The sequence below is a fragment of the Bubalus bubalis genome, chromosome 10 (assembly GCF_019923935.1).
Source record: "Bubalus bubalis isolate 160015118507 breed Murrah chromosome 10, NDDB_SH_1, whole genome shotgun sequence".
NCBI lineage: Eukaryota > Metazoa > Chordata > Mammalia > Artiodactyla > Bovidae > Bubalus > Bubalus bubalis.
The window spans coordinates 38,722,790-38,741,653 of record NC_059166.1 but is presented as its reverse complement, the minus strand read 5'-3'; the positions used below and the strand labels follow the sequence as shown (position 1 = coordinate 38,741,653).

Sequence of the window (18,864 nt, the reverse complement as noted above, 5' to 3'; positions counted from 1 at the left end):
ACCAAAGCAGCTGAGGTTAACCAATTCTTTGAAGACCTACAAGACCTTCTAGAATTAACACCAAAAACAGATGTCCTTTTCATCACAGGAGACTAGAATGCAAAAGTAGGACGTCAAGAGATATCTGGAGTAACAGGCAAGTTTGGCCTTGAAGTACAAAATGAAGCAGGGCAAAGGCTAACAGAGTTTTGTCAAGAGAGCACACTGGTCATAGCAAACACCCTCTTCCAATGACACAAGAGATGACTCCACACATAGACATCACCAGATGATCAATACTGAAATCAGGTTGACTATAATCTTTGCAGCCAAAGATAGAGAAGCTCTATACAGTCAGCAGAAATAAGACGTGGAGCTGACTGTGGCTCATGAGCTCTTCACTGTGAAATTCAGGCTTAAATTGAAGAAAGTAGGGAAAAACACTAGGCCATTCAGATATGACCTAAATCAAAACCCTCATGATTTTACAGTGGAAATGACAAACAAATTCAAGGGATCAGATCTGGTACACAGACTGCCTGAAATACTATGGACAGAGGTTTGTAACACTGTACAGCAGGTGTTGATCAAAACCACCCCAAAGAAAAAGAAATGCAAGAAGGCAAACTGGTTGTCTAAGGAGGCTTAACAAAGAGCTGATGAAAGAAGAGAAGCCAAAGGCAAAGGAAAAAGGAAAGACATACCCACCTGAATGCAGAGTTTCAGAGAATAGTAAGGAGAGAAAAGAAAGCCTTCTTACGTGAACAATGCAAAGAAAAGAGGTAAACAATAGAATGGAAAAGAACAGAAATCCCTTCATGAAAATTGGACATATCAAGGGAACATTTCATTCAAGAATGGGCACGATGAAACGACAGAAATGGCAAGGACCTAAGAGAAACAGAAGAAATTAACAAGAGGTGGTAATAAAACACAGAAGAACTATACAAACAATATTGCAGTGATCCAAATAACGACAATGGTGTGGTCACTCACCTAGAGCCACACATCCTGGAGTGTGAAGTCAAGAGGGCCTTAGGAAGCATTACACCAACAAAGCTAGTAGAGGTGATGGAATTCGAGCTGAGCTATTTCAAATCCTAAAAGATGATGTTGTTAAAGTCAGCTCAATACATCAGCAAATTTGGAATACTCAGCAGTGGCCACAGGACTGGAAAAGGTCAGTTTTCATTCCAATACCAAAGAATGTTCAAACAACCATAAAAGTGCACTCATTTCACATGCTAGCAAGGTAATGCTCAAGATCCTTCAAGCTAGGCTTTAGCAGTAAGTGAACCAAGAAATTCCCGATGTACAAGCTGAATTTAGAAAAGGCAGAAGAATCAGAGATCAAAATTGTCAACATCCATTAGAGAAAGCAAGGGAATACCAGAAAAGCATCTACTTCTCGTCATTGACTATGTTCAAGCCTTTGACTGTGCCGATCACAACGTACTGGAAAATTCTTAAAGAGATGGGAATACTAGACTAACTTACCTGTCTCCTAAGACAGGTATGCAGGTCAAGAAGTCAAGAAGCAATAGTTAGAACTGGACATGGCAAATAGACTGGTTCAAAAATTGGGAAAGGAGTATGTCAAGTCTGTATACTGTCACCTTGCTTATTTAACTTATATGCAGAATACCATGCAAAATGCCAAGTTGGATGAATTAGAAACTGGTCTGTATAGTCAAAGCTATGGTTTTTCCAATAGTCATGTACAGATGTGAGAGCTGGACAATAAAAATGGCTGAACGCCAAAGAATTGATGCTTTTGAACTGTGGTGCTGGAGAAGACATTTGAGAGCCCGTTGGACTCCAAGGAGATCAAACAAGTCAATCCTAAAGGAAATCATGAGTATTCAATAGAAGGACTGATGCTGAAGCTCCAATACTTTGGCCACTTGATAGGAAGAGTCGACTCCTTGGAAAAGACCCTGATGATGGGAAAGATTGAGGGCATGAGGAGAAGGGCGACAGAGGATAAGATGGATGGATGGCATCATTGACTCAAAGACCACGAGTTTGAGCAAACTCCGGGAGATGGTGAAGGACAGAGAAGACTGGCTTGCTGTACTCCATGGGGCTGCAAGGAGTCAGATACAACTTAGTAACTGAACAACAACAATACTTCATGTATACCAGCAAATACATGGACATATACTACAGGTATACCAACTTGGATAAAAACAAACCACCTCCTTGACAAGGCACTTTTTATAAAGGTTACACATCTAAAATGCCTTGTATCAGAGCAATAACACAACATATTTTCTGAAGGAAAATGACAAAATCTACATGCTTATTACCTTGACTCTTTCCTGTCACAAATATATTACCCACGAAATTAACTCACCAAGGATGTTTAACAGTCAACAGCAAAAATTTAAGGAAAAGCTACATCATCTGTTTTGTAAAACTTCTGATCAAATTGATTTAGTTTTTGTTCTTATTACCTGTATACAGGCCCCCAGTGTGAATCTTACAAGAGATACCCCGAGGCCCTTAACTTAAAATTGTATATGAAATAACTTAACAGATATAACAAGTATAGCAGGATGCTACTGTTACAGACTCACCTTGTGGGGAAAGGTGGTAAGAGAAAAATGACAAATAACACACATAACCCTAGGGCATGTGAAATATCATTAACAAAATTATACATGGATTGCTTAATTTACTAAGACACTGCAATACATTTCCAAGAATTTTCATTAAAAAACTGATAAAACAAACTAGACATGCAAAATAATGCTGCTGTTGTTTAGTTGCTAAGTTGTGTCTGACTCTTTTGCAACCCGATGGACTGTAGCCTGCCAGGCTCCTCCTCTGTCCATGGGATTTCCCAGGCAAGAATACTGGAGTGAGTTGCCATTTCCTTCTCTAGAGGATCTTCCCGACACAGGGGATGAACCTGCATCTCCTGCATTAGCAGAAGGATTCTTGACCACTGAGCCACTAGGGAAGCATATTACAGTTGAATACATTATGGATACTTGATCAATTTCCATCATATGATGGAATACAGACCAGAAAATGCCTTTGCAGAATATTTCATGACATACAAAATTGATCACAGAATATACTGTAATACCGATAGTGTCTGAATAATATGGAAATAGGTACTACATGAATCAAAGTGGATGGAATAAACCAAATATTAAGAGTATATATTTAGGGTTGATGGGACCAACTTTTATCACTTTCTTTTGTATTTCCCTGTGTTTCTAAGTTTGCTACCATGAATATATATGTGATAATCAGAAAAAAATAGTTTTAGATAGTTCTTTTTTAAGTTGTGGTGTTTAAAATGGGTTAAACTTCAGTTATGCTAAAAATTCATATTTAGGGAACAGCTCATTTTTCAACAATGCCTGGTAAATGAGGCAGTGCAGTTCTTGTATCAAAAAAGCATGATTAATATAATAAGCAATAAATCAAACTTAGAGCCATTTTTTTTTAATGTGCATATTTTGGTGTAGAACTGATTAAGCTTTAAAGAAAGTAAAATTAGAAAGCATACCTTGGAGAACTAGGATCTTCTTTGGCAAGTGTATCTGTCACTTGGCTCTGAGGAAGCATGCCTTCACAAAGAAAAATAAACAAAATAGCTACAGTTCATCTATGTAGCATTTTTCTTTTTTTCACCCCATCTCTCCAGTAAACTTCTTATTGAAATATTATAAAAGGAGACAAGTCATAAATATACTACTCAATGAATTTTCATCTGTGAAACACACCCTTGTAACCATCACCCTCCCTGTGCCCTTCCATTCACCACCTCTCCCCCAAGATAATCACTATTCTGACTTTTAACATCGTGATTAGTTTTTGCCTGCATTTGGCCTTTATGAAAAAGTGGAATCATAAAACATGCTTTCTTTTGGTCTGGGTTTTTGGGACAGTTCCATAGACATTACAGCTAATGTCAAATTAGCATGATTAATAGTAAGCAATGAGTCAGGTCTGGAGTTTTCTGAGATGTTATCCATGCTGCTGAATGCATTAGTAGTTTGTTCTGTTTTACTACTGAGTATTATTATACTCTCTGAATATACCATATACCACATACTAGAATCTTATTCATTCTACTGTTGATGGATATTCGGGCAGTTTTTGGTGATTATGTATAGTGCTGTTATTAATATTCTTGGTACATGTACACACTCATTCTTAAAGAACATCCATCTACATATGTGGTAGGCATACAGGACATGAGTATGTTTAGCTTTAGTAAATACTGCTAAACAGTTTTCCAAAAAGGTCATACCAACTTACAATTTTTACCATAAGGGTATGGATGCCTGGTTGCTCCACTACCTTGCTGACACGTGGTATTCTGTCTTTTTCATTTTAGATTTTCTTGTGGGTGTGTCTCAACATCACATTTTAAATGCCCACCAAGGCTCTGGTTTTTGAATTGTTTTTGAAAACTCTGAGAACAGGAAGAGCTTCAGAGATTCTGTAAACATTAACTATTTTTCTTCTACAATAGGAGTGTACTCTTTGTACAGGAAAAAAAAAATTTAGGCTTTGGCGAGTCTTAGAATTCTCAATTAGAACGCATGGTAATTATACAGTCAGTGTTGGGAGGCACCTAGGAGACACGGTAGTTTAGAGGTTTTCAAGATTCTTCTTATCCAGAGAACCTTCTGTTAAAACACGAGAGAATTGATGGACTTATGTCAATTTGAAGAGACTGGGCCTCTAGAGGAATGCTGGCTTCAGTGTTTTAAATGACGTTTAAATGATGACACAGAAAGCAGGCAGATGACGTCTGTAAATATGCAGACTTAACCATATACACTTATATAAGTCAAATATTTGAGGCATACATATTCATATAAAAGAGGTAACTGTGCTGGCCAGACCACTGGACAATGTAATATCACATTTTTAAGGCCACTGTTAACTGACATGTTAAGTGCCATGCATCCAAAGGAAAGCAATGTGGCGGGAAAGAAAATAGCCAATCAGTAATTAGCCTTTAAGGAAAGGCTGTTTGCCTAGTATCATGGAAGAGTAAAGTATCAGCTGAAACCCAAGAACAGCCCTTCCTTTAATGCGGTGACCCTGTCAGACAAACAACTTCAGGTGGCACATCACAAACTGCATATATTAGTCTACAAGAAGACTATTTCCTCTACTTGAAAAAGAAGAGGTAATTCATCTGGCAATCTAGCTTGTTAGCTGAATTTCTACAACTTTCTTGTCTAAAACAGAAAGGAAAAAAATGCATTTTAAAACATATATTAGTATTACAGTTCAGGCAGAGTAGCCCCAGGCAGTTTTGAAAGCCTCACACCAAAATTTTTGAGGAGGTTAGGGGTAATGTCAGTCATGATTCCAAATCATAGTGAATGGCTGAGGAGAGCTGCCGAGCCCAGAGAAGAGGGGATTAACAGGCTACTCAGTATCTGCGTAGACTCTGGAGGAGAGCCCTGTGCCTGAGGGAGAGGTACCCTATAGTTAAGTCCCCTACATAAGAACCTTCAAGTCTCGAACTTTCAAAGAGGCAAACGTGCATTCACATGTCCAATCACGTAAGTCAGTTCATGTGTATAGTGTACACTGTCACATGCATGCATCCTCTACACGTGGTTGTGCTTTTGTGTGCTTTACTGTACAGTTCTGTATACAGTGCATGTGTGCTAAGTTGCTTCAGTTGTGTCTGACTCTCTGAGACCCCATGGACTATAGCTTTCCAGCCTCCTGTGTCCATGAGATTCTCCAGGCAAGAATACAGGAGTGAGTTGCCATGCCTTCCTCCAAGGGATCTTCCCCACCAAGGGATTGAACCTGTATCTCCTTTGCCTTCTGCATTGGCAGCTGGGTTCTTTACCACGAGTGACACCTGGGAAGCCGAGTACAGAGTATACTAGTACAGTATCTTTATTTCAAGCCCAGGATACTTGGAAGCAAGTGCAAAAGCAGCAGTGATGCAGCTGGTATTGCTGTACTTTTCAAAGTACTATAAGACTAAAAATGTTTTCTTTATTTTTTTTTAATTTATTATTTGTGTGAAAAGTATTATAAACCTGTTATACACTACTATATAGCCTATTGTGTTAGTTGAGTACCTAGGCTAACTTTGTTGGACTTATGAAGACACTCTCGGAACAGAACTCGTTCGTATATAGGGGACTTACTGTATTCAAGCTGAGGACAGATGAACACAAGTTCAGAGATGCCATAGAAAGGACTATAGAAAGAGTCATGGCTTCAATAAGGGATCTACAGAGTCCTGTCAAATCCTCTAAGCTTAGCAAGTAAACACATCTTTTGCATAAAAATATCTAAATATCCCAAATAATTCTGTAAGGCATTTTGTATACAACCATGTGAATATGATTCAGTTTTTTACTATAAATGTATGCAACTTACCATTTAAGACTTTCTTTTCCTCATGATAGTCTGTACAACAGTTTAGGAAAATAAAAAAGTTAGGTTAAGAAAAGTGTAACATCAGAGAAGATCAGTTTATATTATTGACATAAGGATAACAGCCCTCTTCTAAAAGGGCTTTCTTTAACAAAAGCCCTGAGGAGAGAAATAAGGCTGATAAACAGATGGCCTATCTTTTAAGTAAGTCATTTCATCTCTGAAGACTGCCAAGTCATTTCTGCAGATGTTTGTCTCAGAATTCACTGGGCTTTCCCCTCCTTTTCTGGATTTTTCTCCCCTAATATCTTGGTGAATTTCTTTAGAAAGCACATAAAGACCCAAGTTTTCTCCAGGTTGTCATTATCTAAATTAGTCAAAACTATCCAAAATTTATTAGATTACACTTTATATCAGAAACATACATATTAACCCAAAGAAAGACACCTTACTACCTTTCTCTCTTAACTAGGTGAGCACTTAAAATGATTATTCAAATTTAAATGGCCCAGTGCTGAAATATGGTAAGATTTTTACTTGTTTATCAGTACAATCAATCATTCGGGTTACAAGCCAGAAAAAGTTTAATGTGTGTTTTCTTTCAGGATGGCAACCAGCTCACAAATCTATATTATACCTTGATCACCACAAGTTTTATAACCATATGTCAAAATAAAACCATCAGCAAGTTGCCAGAGTTCTCTTAAAAAAAAGAATGCCAAGCTAACACAAAATATTCAAGAAGTAAACTGAATTGATAGACATTACTTGTTAACATGACATCACCTTGTTTTGTAGAAAAAGAAACCAAAATATGTACATCCAAGCTTTCAAATTCTTTTATATTTTAATTTTCAATCAACCAGAGACCTCATAAAATTACTACCACTTGTCACTCACATCATAAAATAACTATGATTAAGGAGGTCAGATAACCATTCTTTTATTTTCCCCATTTTACTGAAATAAGTTCAGAGCTGAAAGGGATCTTAACAACACACACCAAATTATCATCCATTCTCCTCACTGAAGGTTGAAAATAGAGGTCAGGACTTGAATGCAACCCACGGCTCTTCAGCAGTAAAGCTGAGGTTAAACTTTATATCCCCTGAACTGAACACCATTTTTCTTAATATTCCATTGAGAGAGTTAATACTTTCTCAAAAGACACAAGGCCTAAAGAAATGAGTTTTGTTTCTCAACCTCTAGATAAAAATCTAGTCATTAGTTTGCAAGGGATCACTGATGGTCCGGCTTGGCAACTGACCTCCATCCAATTTCACCTGTCTTTGCTATTGTACTTGTGATCATTGGTTTTATCTTAGAACAAATAGCAAACTCACCATAACAAAAGTAAATTAAGTCTAATTTCAGTGCACAACATATTTGGCAGTTCAATGAATCTCATTGATCATGTAAAATAATTTGCTTTTATCTAAGAGACTCACAGATTTTAGACACTTCTTCCAAGTAATTTGTTTCTAGGGAGAAAAAAAAATCATCTCCTATGATTATTTCCCATCTGATGTGAATTGATTTGAACCTGTCAGATCCTGCAACTGCTTTTATTCTGAGCTTTTTTTTTTTTTTAATATAAGAAGTACCAGCAAGAAGAGAACCTACTTAAATGATCTAAAAAATCTTTAAAGCTCTACAAGTCTTATCTTTGCAATTCTTTTGGAAAACTGAGTCACAGAAATAAGAGAGACTATTATTTACTGTGAAGCATAGTCACATCTGAGTCATTTTAGGCATGAGATACTTTCCTGTTTAACAAAAAACTTAACATTCTGTTTTGTTAACTAATTCTACTATTTGGTTGGCTCCACGGCCAAGAAAATTTGCATCTTCTTATAACATTGGTTAGAGTGCATTACTCTGATAAGAGCCTCTGCTTTCTGGAAAATGAAAGCCATTCAGTCATGTCCAACTCTTTGAGAACCCATGGACTGTAGCCCGCCAGGCTCCTCTGACCATGGAATTCTCCAGGCAAGAATACTGGAGTGGGTTGTCATTTCCTCCTCCAGGGGCTCTTCCCAATCCAAAGAGCGAACCAACATCTCTTGCGGCTCTGGGATTGGCAGGCAGATTCTTTACCATTGAGTCACCTGGGAAGCCTCTAGTGTCTCTAAAGTGAAGTGAAGTCACTCAGTCACGTCTGACTATTTGCGACCCCATGGATACCAGGCTCCTCCATCCATGGGATTTTCTAGGCAAGAGTACTAGAGTGGGTTGCCATTTCCTTCTCCAGGGAATCTTCCCGACCCAGGGATCAAACCCAGGTCTTCCACATTGTAGACAGACGCTTTACCATCTGAGCCACCAGTCTGGCAGGGAGAAAAACCAATCCAAGAACCACTGGTGTATACCAAAGGAAAATACGTTATTCAAAAGAGGATAACGTTAATGAGGTGATCTCTACCTTACAAAAAGAAGTATCCAGGATTTCTTTCAAGGGTGAACTTTTCCAATTAAATAACTATTATTAGTTAAGGAAGGTATATATACCTATAAGCTTCAGTATCTGAACTTTTAAACTGAGGTTGTTAGAAGAGAATCCCTCTTCCACCTCGAAAGTATTCTCCTGGTCTATGGCTCTAAGTGCTTTATAGTCAGTAGCTGCTTGAGAAAACAGGAATGAAAAGTCAAAACATAAAGCATTAATATTAGAAATCATGATAAACCTATGAGAAATTAAAAAGAAACACCCAAGTGGTGCTAGTGGTAAAGAATCTGCCTGCCAATACAGGAGGTACGAGAGATCTGGGTTTGATCCCTGGGTTGGGAAGATTCCCTGGAGAAGAAAATGACAACCCACTCCAGTATTCTTGCTTGAACAATTTCAAGGACAGAGGAGCCTGGTGGGATACAGTTTATGGGTCACAAAGAGTCAGACAGGACTGAGCAAGCACAAGTGTGTGTGTGTACACACACATGTGCACATTTCTGACATGAGCTATGCCATTAGAAAATGTGACTATTTTACAGAATGACCATCATTACAAATAAATGCTGGAAAGGATGTGGAGAAAAGGGAACCTCCTACGCTGTTGGTGGGAATATAAATTGGTACAGTCATTGGTATGGAAAACAGTATAGGGGTTCCTCAAAAATCTAAAAGCAGTATTAGCATATGATGGTGCTATGGTACCATAGCATACGGTACCTAATGGTACCATATGATGGAGAAGACTCTTGAGAGTCCCTTGGACAGCAAGAAGATCAAACCAGTCAATCTAAAGGAAATCAACCCTGAATATTCATTGAAAGGACTGATGCTGAGGCCACAGCTCCAAAACTTTGGCCACCTGATGCAAAGGGCTGACTCATTAAGAAAGACCCTGATGCTGTGGCAAAGACTGAAGGCATGAGGAGAAGGTGGTGACATAGAATGAGATGGTTGGATGGCATCATTGACTCAATGGGCATAAGCCTGAGCAAACTTCAGGAGAGAGTGAAGGACAGGGCAGCCTAGCATGCTGCAGTCCATGCTGGGGTCGCAAAGAGTGGGACATGGCTGAGTGAATGAACAATAACCAGCAATCCCATTCCTGGGCATATATCCAGAGAAAACTCTAATTAAAAAAGATACAGGCACACCTAGCAATAAGAGTCACATTAGCCAAGACATAGAAACTATCTAAATGTTCATCAACAGATGAATGGACAAAAAAGATGTTGTATATATACATACAATGGACCACTATTCAGCCAGGAAAAAACAAAACAATGCTATTTGTAGCAACACAGATACACTTACCATACTAAGTGAAGTAAGCCAGAAAGAGAAAGACAAATACTACATGATATCACTTATATGTGGAGTCTGAAATTTGACAGAAATGAACCTATCCACAAAACAGAAACAGACTCACAGGTGTAAAGAACAGACTTATGTTTGCCAAGAGGAAAGGGAAGTAGGGAAGGGATGGAATGGAAGTTTGAGGTTAGCAGATACAAGCTATTACATATGGGATGGATAAACAACAAGGTCCTACTGTATGGCACAGAGAACCATATTCAATATCCTATGAAAAACCATAATAGAAAAGAATTTCAAAAACAGATTGTGTGTGTGTGTGTATATATCTTTATCTGTATATAGATATATAAGTGATTCACTTTTCTGTGCAGCAGCAATGAACACACTGTAAATCAACTATATTGCAATTAAAGAATACATATTCTTTAACTGAATATACATTTACATACATATATACATATATATAAACAAAATGTGACTATTTTAAAAAATGATTTCAGCTGGGATTTTGTTATTTTTTTCTACTAAATAATTATTGAAAATCAGGAAATAAAGGGAATTCCCTGGCTGTCCAGTGGTTAGGACTCAGTGCTTTCACCACCTGGGCTGGTGCAATCCCTGGTCTGGGAATTAAGATCCCATAAACCAAGCAGTAAGAGCACCCCCCCCCCCCACACACACACACCAAATTAAAATTTTAAAAGTACATTTAAGTCTGGAACAGTGCTGTCCAGAAGAAATATAATACAAGTCACAAGTATAATTTAAAATTTTCTAAAAACCACATTCAGTTCAGTTCAGTTCAGTTGCTCACTCGTGTCTGACTCTTTGCGACCCCATGGACTGCAGGACTCCAGGCCTCCCTGTCCATCACCAACTCCCAGAGTTTACACTCAAACTCATGTCCCCTGAGTCGGTGATGCCATCCAACCATCTCATCCTCTGTCATCCCCTTCTCCTCCCACCTTCAATCTTTCCCAGCATCAGGATCTTTTCCAATGAGTCAGTTCTTTGCATGAGGTGGCCAAAGTATTGGAGTTTCAGCGTCAACATCAGTCTTTCCAATGAACACCCAGGACTGATCTCCTTTAGGATGGACTGGCTGGATCTCCTTGCAGTCCAAGGGACTCTCAAGAGTCTTTTCCAATACCATAGTTCAAAAGCATCAATTCTTCGGTGCTCAGCTTTCTTAATAGTCCAACTCTCACATCCATACCACATAACCACATTAACAAAGTACAAAAAGAATAGGTCAAATTAACTTTAATAATATATTTTTACTTAATACAGCATATTCAGAATATTATCATTTTCACATGACAATGTAATCAATGTAAAGTTATGAGATATTTTATAATTTTTCATCCTAATTCTTAAAATGTAGCACTTACACTTCCAGCACATTTCAATATGGAGAGAATTCCCATGCTCACTTGTTGGGGGCCAGCGTGAGGCACTCCGCCCGTGGCAAAGGTCATGAGGAAGGAGGCTCGACATACGCAAAGGCGGGATCAAGCCTCAGGAGTCCCCCTGGAAATCCTCGAGCATCTACCCCCATGACCAGAGCCTGCCTACTTTACTACTTTGTGCTTTCACCTACACCTCTGACTTTACGGGGGGCTGTCCCCCACCACCTCTTTTGGAGAAGAAGTTAACTTAGAGCTCCAGTTAATAATAATTCCTGGGCGTGATAGGAGTGTTTCAACCTACAAACTCCTCTGAAGGTTCTCTAGCCTGCCTGACAGACTTATCCGGCCACATGTGATTGCTCACAGCCTCCCAACCGTGAGAGGCACGAGATGCTTTAAACTTTCTAAAAACAGGTTCCTTAGAAAAGTTAGAAAACCATTAGTATAAGTATAATGGGCTGATTAGAAATTGTATTGGTGAAGGGTTTTTCATTTGTTGAGCCAATGTTTGTTACTATGTCTCCATATCCCCTGCCCTTATACACATTAATGAATATATAGAAGAAATAAGTATTAACCTTTGATATTAATCACGTTAGACCTTAGGCTAAGTAAATTCTTTCCTTAACTAAAACCCACTACACCCTCACCCTATAGGAATGTAACTTTATTTGGGTGGCATCTGTTTTAAGAATAATCACCCCTGGAGAAATAAGTGTCCTGGTTGACTGACTGCTGTCACAAGGAGAGGGTCATAAATTGTCAGCAGGCCCCCTGGCCAGAAGATGATGTAACACCCCTCAGACCTCTGTATACATTTGTATGAAGCACCTGACTTTGATAAAAGTCAGGACTGCTGACCCCACGTGACTTTTGCATAACATCTTAGTGTATAAAAGTAGACCATGGAAAATAAAGAATGGGGATCAGTTCCTCAAAAGACTGGTCTCCCCATGTCTCTCTCTCACTCTGGCTGAGTCTCCATCTGGAGCGTGGAACCCGCCATGCTTACTAATTATGCCTGGGCTTCTAAGATCCGACTGGGGAGGCCTCAGTGTCTCCTCTCCTTCGGGAGAACGGAAGGACGCCTGCGGCCTACGTAAGTGGCGTAAGCTTCTTGTCTTGAAGTTTTATTGGTCTCCCGCGTAAACCAAGCTACTCAGCCTCTTTTCTCCACTGAATTTTCCTACTGAGCTATCCTCATTCTATTACTCTTTACATCTCTAATTAATATCTAATTGAAGCTATTGTATCCTGATCCTCGCCTACGCCGTCCCCGCTTCGAATACCTTGGATCAGCCGGGGCTGGACCCTGGCACTCACTAGCCAGCCATATGTGGCCAGTGGCTATAATAGAGATAGTAAAGGATTAAAAAAAGGGCAAAAAGCAAGAACATTTCTCATCTTTGCCAGAGAATGAAGTGTTCCACATAAATAAATCAGCAGTGACTGAAGCTCACCTTTTCAAGCAAAGTTTCTCCTTTTATTCATTATTGACATCTTTCTAAAGCATGAAACAAACTACAATCCTTTTTAAACAAAAGATTATAAAAAGTACACTGATTTTTGGCTTGATAAGGGCTCACTAGTATTACCTGTTTTATATTCTGACGGTTAGCTCTTCTGTGTTCTTTTCAGACATCACTCCCCCATTAGAAACCAGGTGATAAATGGAAAACTGTCCTCTCAAATCTGCTCAGCTATGGGGATGCCTATGAAATGCTACTTCTGGATCATCCCTGCACTGGGGTCTGGCAGTCACCCCACCTAAAACATGGTGTCAGGGATCTCATATGGAAAGAAGTCCCTGTACAAAATTTCTCTTCAGTATATCCATCGTCCCTCCCAACCCCTTGTAAATCCTCATGTTAGCAAGTCTCCATCTACTGCCTACTGTCTCTGTTTTCACCCTCTATTCCCATTTCATCTCTCTGTTTCCATTTCATCTATAAATTCTAACTGTAGATTAGAGCATGTGAATACATGCTTCAGTTTGCCATGGAGAGTCACCATTTACTGCCTGCCCTCTCTTGAACTAGTGTAACTACTAATAGGAGCCCCATTCTTTCTCAAATCCATCCCAGTTTGGACAATGACACTGCTACCCTTCTATCCCTAAATCTCAGGCCAGTAGACTGCAATAATCAACCCTGCCTATAGATAAAAGGCGTATGAAATACTCTTAAAAAATATTTCACTTTAATTAATAAATAATTCTTTAAAATAAAGAATATTCTTTATTTCTGACATATTAAACCCTTCTCTTCAGTTACTCTGTCCCTTTTACATGATTCACCCCTGTTGTTAGCCTGCAATTCAAACTGTAACTTGTTAGATCTTAAAGTCTCTACTGTTTAAAAAAAAAAAAACCTGATCCATTTACTTGCAATCAACACGTTCCTGCAGAATTCTTGTGTTTTCTCCCTAATACCTTGCAAGTTGCCTTATATCACTACCTGTTACCAGCCACACCCCAGCAAAACATTTATAATCCCCAAAGGCTTTATAGTGAAACAGAGATTCACAACCGTGCTCTCACATGCCCTGTCAATAATGATGATAATACTTGATTTTTCCCAGAAACAGAGCCACGGTAAGACACATCAGTACATGCTGATAATTACAAGGGTACAAAAAGGGAACAGATAACATAAGCAGACTTAGCATGACAGGAACAGAGGGGCAAAGGCAGCCACTAATAGCAACACCCACTTCTAGTGTCCCTACCAATTGTTGCTTCTAATGCATTGAGTTGTAAGCTTCACAATGACTCTGGGATGTTTCATTCTTAAACCCCATTATACTGCTGAAGAAAAAAAAAACAAAAAACAACTTATGTCTGTTAACTGATGTTGAAGATCACAAAAGTGTATGAGTGTAACCTGAAGTAGAGATGAGAGCTGAAGCCGTGTTTGTCTATATGAAACCTGTGTTCTTTCTACAGATCATGCAGCCTCAGGAATCAAACTCAGGGCTACAGACAGTGTGAAAAAGGGAACTTTTAATTTATAAATGCACAGTATTTCAGAGTCCATGTCTCATTCTGGGTAAGAAATACGTTTGCACTTTGCTGAACCAGGTGGTGAGAAGGAGAAGGAATACTCATGACAGTTTAGTTCTTTACCATTAAGATTCAGTCAAATTCTCAGTTTCCTCAACCCTGCTGATTTTAGTTTCATAAATTTGCTTTCGTTAGTCTTTTTTTTAAAAATTAATTAATTTAATTGGAGGCTAATTATTTTACAATATTATAGTGGTTTTTGCCATACACTGACATGAATCAGCCATGAGTGTCCATGTGTTCCCCATCTTGAAGCCCCCTCCCACCTCTTTCCCCATCCAACTAATTTTATTTCAACCTTGCTACTAAATAAATTTAGGTTGTCATATTTTCTCTCAGAACTTTCAAGGTAATGTTCTATTGGCTTCTGTCTTCTACTGATATCCTAATAAATTAGCTGTAACAGCTTGTAAATTACATGAGTAAATTAGCTGTCAATTTACCGGTTTCTCAGTGACTCTGTCTCTCTCTGGCTGTTTTTCATATCTTCTCATTGTCTTGGTGTTCTTCAATTTGACTACAAAGAGAATATGTGTAGATTCCTTTTTATTTATCTTGATCAGGATTTGGTGAATTTGCTATCTCTGATATTTGTGATTTATCAATTCTGGAAAGTTCTCAGCCATTCAGATGCCTCTTCCTCATTCTTACTACTACTTCCTTCTGGAAATCTGATTATAAGTGTTAGATCTTATTACTGTATTCCCTGTGGCTCTTGAATGTTTTTCTATCATTCTGTTTCTCTGTACCACATCCTGTCCAATTTCTGCTGCTCAATTTTATAGTTCATTGGACTGTTGTATGTCTAATCTCTCACTATTCATGTTATGCACTTTTTTATTTCATCAGCTTGATTTTTCATTTCCAAAGGTTCTATTTTTTTCAATACTACACAATTACTAGTCTCCTTCTTTATTATGTTATTAATTTATTCTTATTTTCATAATCACATCAAACAAAGTTATTTATTCTGTATACAAATATTAAAGTCCAAGAGGTGAAATTCTGCCTTTATTTCTGCTGGCTTGTTTCCTCAAGTGTTGTTTAATTTTTCACTGTACACTAATAACTGTTGCTCTGTATCTGTGGCAATTTTGAGGGTTTTAGATTGAAAGTTTTTCCACCACTAAAAAGGTACCTATAAATCTGCGAAGCAGCCTGGGAAACCAATATGGGAGACCATTTTACTTCCTGGTTTGAGGTTTCTAAGACTACATAGGTGGTATATATTTGAATTCCCAACTCATATATGGGTAAGACTGTGGCTACAAATTCTCAAAGGAAACTTCTCTTTCCTCTTCCTCATCACCTCATAAACAAGGTCAAGGCAGACTATCCTGACATCTCCCTTTGTTGTTGGACAGATTTTTCCGCTAAGCATTCACATTTCACTGATTATACAGACTTCAGGAGCCCAGCCACAGGCAGGGATCTCAGTTCTAATTCCTTCCCTTTACCGACCCAAGATCTGATCTTTCTTTTCCTATGTGACCATTAAAATTCCTGTGTGGCTCTAAGTTCAAGTATCTGATAAGTGTTTTCTGAAAGTGAAGGTATGACAGCTAGCTTATCACTTTGAATTGTTCCACCTACTTTTTTCCCCGTAACCTGGCAACCTCCCTGTGGAATCTGCTCATTTTAAACAGCGTCTGCTGTATTTGGTGAATCATTTTGAAGGTTCTCTGTCTTTCATTTCCAGGCAGGCAGGAAGGAAATCCTGAGTCCTTTCATTTGTTTCATGCCTATGACACAGAAGCCTAAGGAGCTGGGACACTCTCTGACCATCCTGAATGGCAGTTCAGAGAAGCATGTGACCTTTAGTACCAGACGGTGTAAACAAGACATGCAATATTTAGGGTGAAGCAAAGTTCGTCACTTAGAAATTTTAGTTAAGAATGTGTTCCCTGATGGCAGTGATCTGGTGAGCTCTGCAGCAATTAAGAAAAGAAAGGTATTTGTTTACAAAAGTAACCTGGTTTGGAAGAACTGTCGGACGCTAAAGTTCAAACTAATTTGCTTTTGGTGTACCGGCAGACCTCGTCTATTGTGCATTGCTTTATCCACTTTGCAGATATAGTGTTCCTAAAAAATTGAAGGCTTGTGGCAACCCTGCATAGACCAGGTCTACTGAGGCCATTTTTCCAACAGCATTTGCTCACTTCAGGTTTCTGGGTCACATTTTGGTAATTCTGGCAATATTTCAATTTTTTTTCATCATTATTGTATTTGTTACCACTGTAATTATTTGGGGGCACCATGAACTGCACACCCATGTAAGACTGCAAATTTAATCTATAAATGTGCATGATTTGACTGTTCCATGGACTGGCCATTTCCCTCTCTCTTCCTCTCCTTGGGCGTCTCTATTCCCTGAGACACAACAATTTGATATTAGGCCCATGAACATAACCCTACAATGGCCTTGAAGTGTTCAAGTGAAAGGATGAGTTCCACGACTCTCACTTTAAATTAAAAGCTAGAAATGACTAGGCTTAGTGAGGAAGGCATGTTGAAAGACAAGACAGGCTGAAAGCTAAGTTTTCTATATCAAACAGTATGGAGATACACAAGATTCATGCTCTTTTCATGCCTGCTAACACAACATCTAGGCTTCTCTTGTGGCTCAGTGGTAAACAAAGTGCCTGCCAAGCAAAAGACGTAGGTCTGATCCTTGGGACAGGAAGATCCTCTGAGGAAGGCAACCCCCTCCAGTATTCTTGCCTGGAGAATTCCATGGGCAGAGGAGCCTGGTGGGCTACAGTCCATGGGGTCACAAAAGAGTCAAGACACAAGTGAGTGACTAAACAACAACAACACAACATCCATTCTGTAGCCAAGAGTCATTTTGACTTTCAAGTCTTCTTATTTAAGAAATATATTTTATAAGGCTGTATAGCTGCCATAGATAGTGAGTCTTCTGATGGATCTTGGCAAAGTCAACTGAAAACCTTCTGGAAAAGAGTACTATTCTAGACGCCACCAAAAACTTCCATGATTCATGGGAAGAGATCAAAATACAAACTTTCAGAGGAGTTTGGAAGAAGTTGATTCTAACCCTCACAGATAACTCTGAAGGGTTCAAGACTATGGTGGAGTAAGTAATAAGTAACTGCAGATGTGGTGGACATAAGAAAAGGTGAAACCTGAAAATGTGACTGAGTTGCTATAATTTCATCATGAAACTTGATAGACAAGGAGTTGATTCTTTTTTTAAATATAAATTTATTTAATTGGAGGCTAATTACTTTACAATATTGTATTGGTTTTGCTATACATCAACATGAATCCACCACGGGTGTACACATGTACATCCTGAAACCCCCTCTTCCTCCCTCCCCATACCATCCCTCTGGGTCATCCCAGTGCATCAGCCCCAAGCACCCTGTCTCATGCATTCAACCTGGACTGGCAATTCGTTTCACATATGATATTATACATGTTTCAATGCCATTCTCCCAAATCATCCCACCCTTGCCCTCTCCCACAGAGTCCAAAAGACATATTATATACATCTGTGTCTCTTTTGCTGTCTCGTACACAGGGTTATTGTTACCATCTTTCTAAATTCCATATATATGTGTTAGTATACTGTATTGGTGTTTTTCTTTCTGGCTTACTTCACTCTGTAGAATAGGCTCCAGTTTCATCCACCTCATTAGAACTGATTCAAATGTATTCTTTTAATGGCTGAGTAATACTCCATTGTGTATATGTACCACCGCTTTCTTATCCATTTGTCTGCTGATGGACATCTAGGTTGCTTCCATGTTCTGGCTATTATAAACAGTGCTGCGATGAACACTGGGGTACACGTTGTCTCTTTCAATTCTGGTTTCCTCAGTGTGTATGCCCAGCAGTGGGATTGCTGGGTCATAAAGCAGTTCTATTTCCAGTTTTTTAAGGAATCTCCACACTGTTCTCCATAGTGCCTGGACTAGTTTGCATTCCCACCAACAGTGTAAGAGGGTTCCCTTTACTCCACACCCTCTCCAGCATTTATTGCTTGTAGGCTTTTGGATAGCAGCCATTCTGACTGGCATGAAATGGTACCTCATTGTGGTTTTGATTTGCATTTCTCTGATAATGAGTGATGTTGAGCATCTTTTTCATGTGTTTGTTAGCCATCTGTATGTCTTCTTTAGAGAAATTTCTGTTTAGTTCTTTAGCCCATTTTTTGATTGGGTCGTTTATTTTTCTGGAATTGAGCTGCAGGAGTGCTTGTATATTTTTGAGATTAGTTCTTTGTCAGTTGCTTCATTTCCTATTATTTT

General features: G+C 38.8%; 1 protein-coding gene across 2 annotated transcripts in view; it reads right to left on the bottom strand.

The window, feature by feature from the left end:
- LOC102399398 (cytochrome b5 reductase 4) overlaps positions 1 to 18,864 on the bottom strand; it is a 117,054-nt gene that overhangs the window by 48,115 nt on the left and 50,075 nt on the right. The window contains exons 5-6 of one of the 2 annotated variants that reach the window (XM_006047974.4): positions 6,364 to 6,393; positions 3,503 to 3,563 (exon numbers count right to left, since the gene is read on the bottom strand). In XM_006047974.4, coding sequence (XP_006048036.4) covers positions 3,503 to 3,563; positions 6,364 to 6,393 — 91 coding nt within the window. The remainder of the gene's footprint in view (positions 1 to 3,502; positions 3,564 to 6,363; positions 6,394 to 18,864) is intronic. The other variant, XM_025294567.3, reaches the window with a different exon arrangement.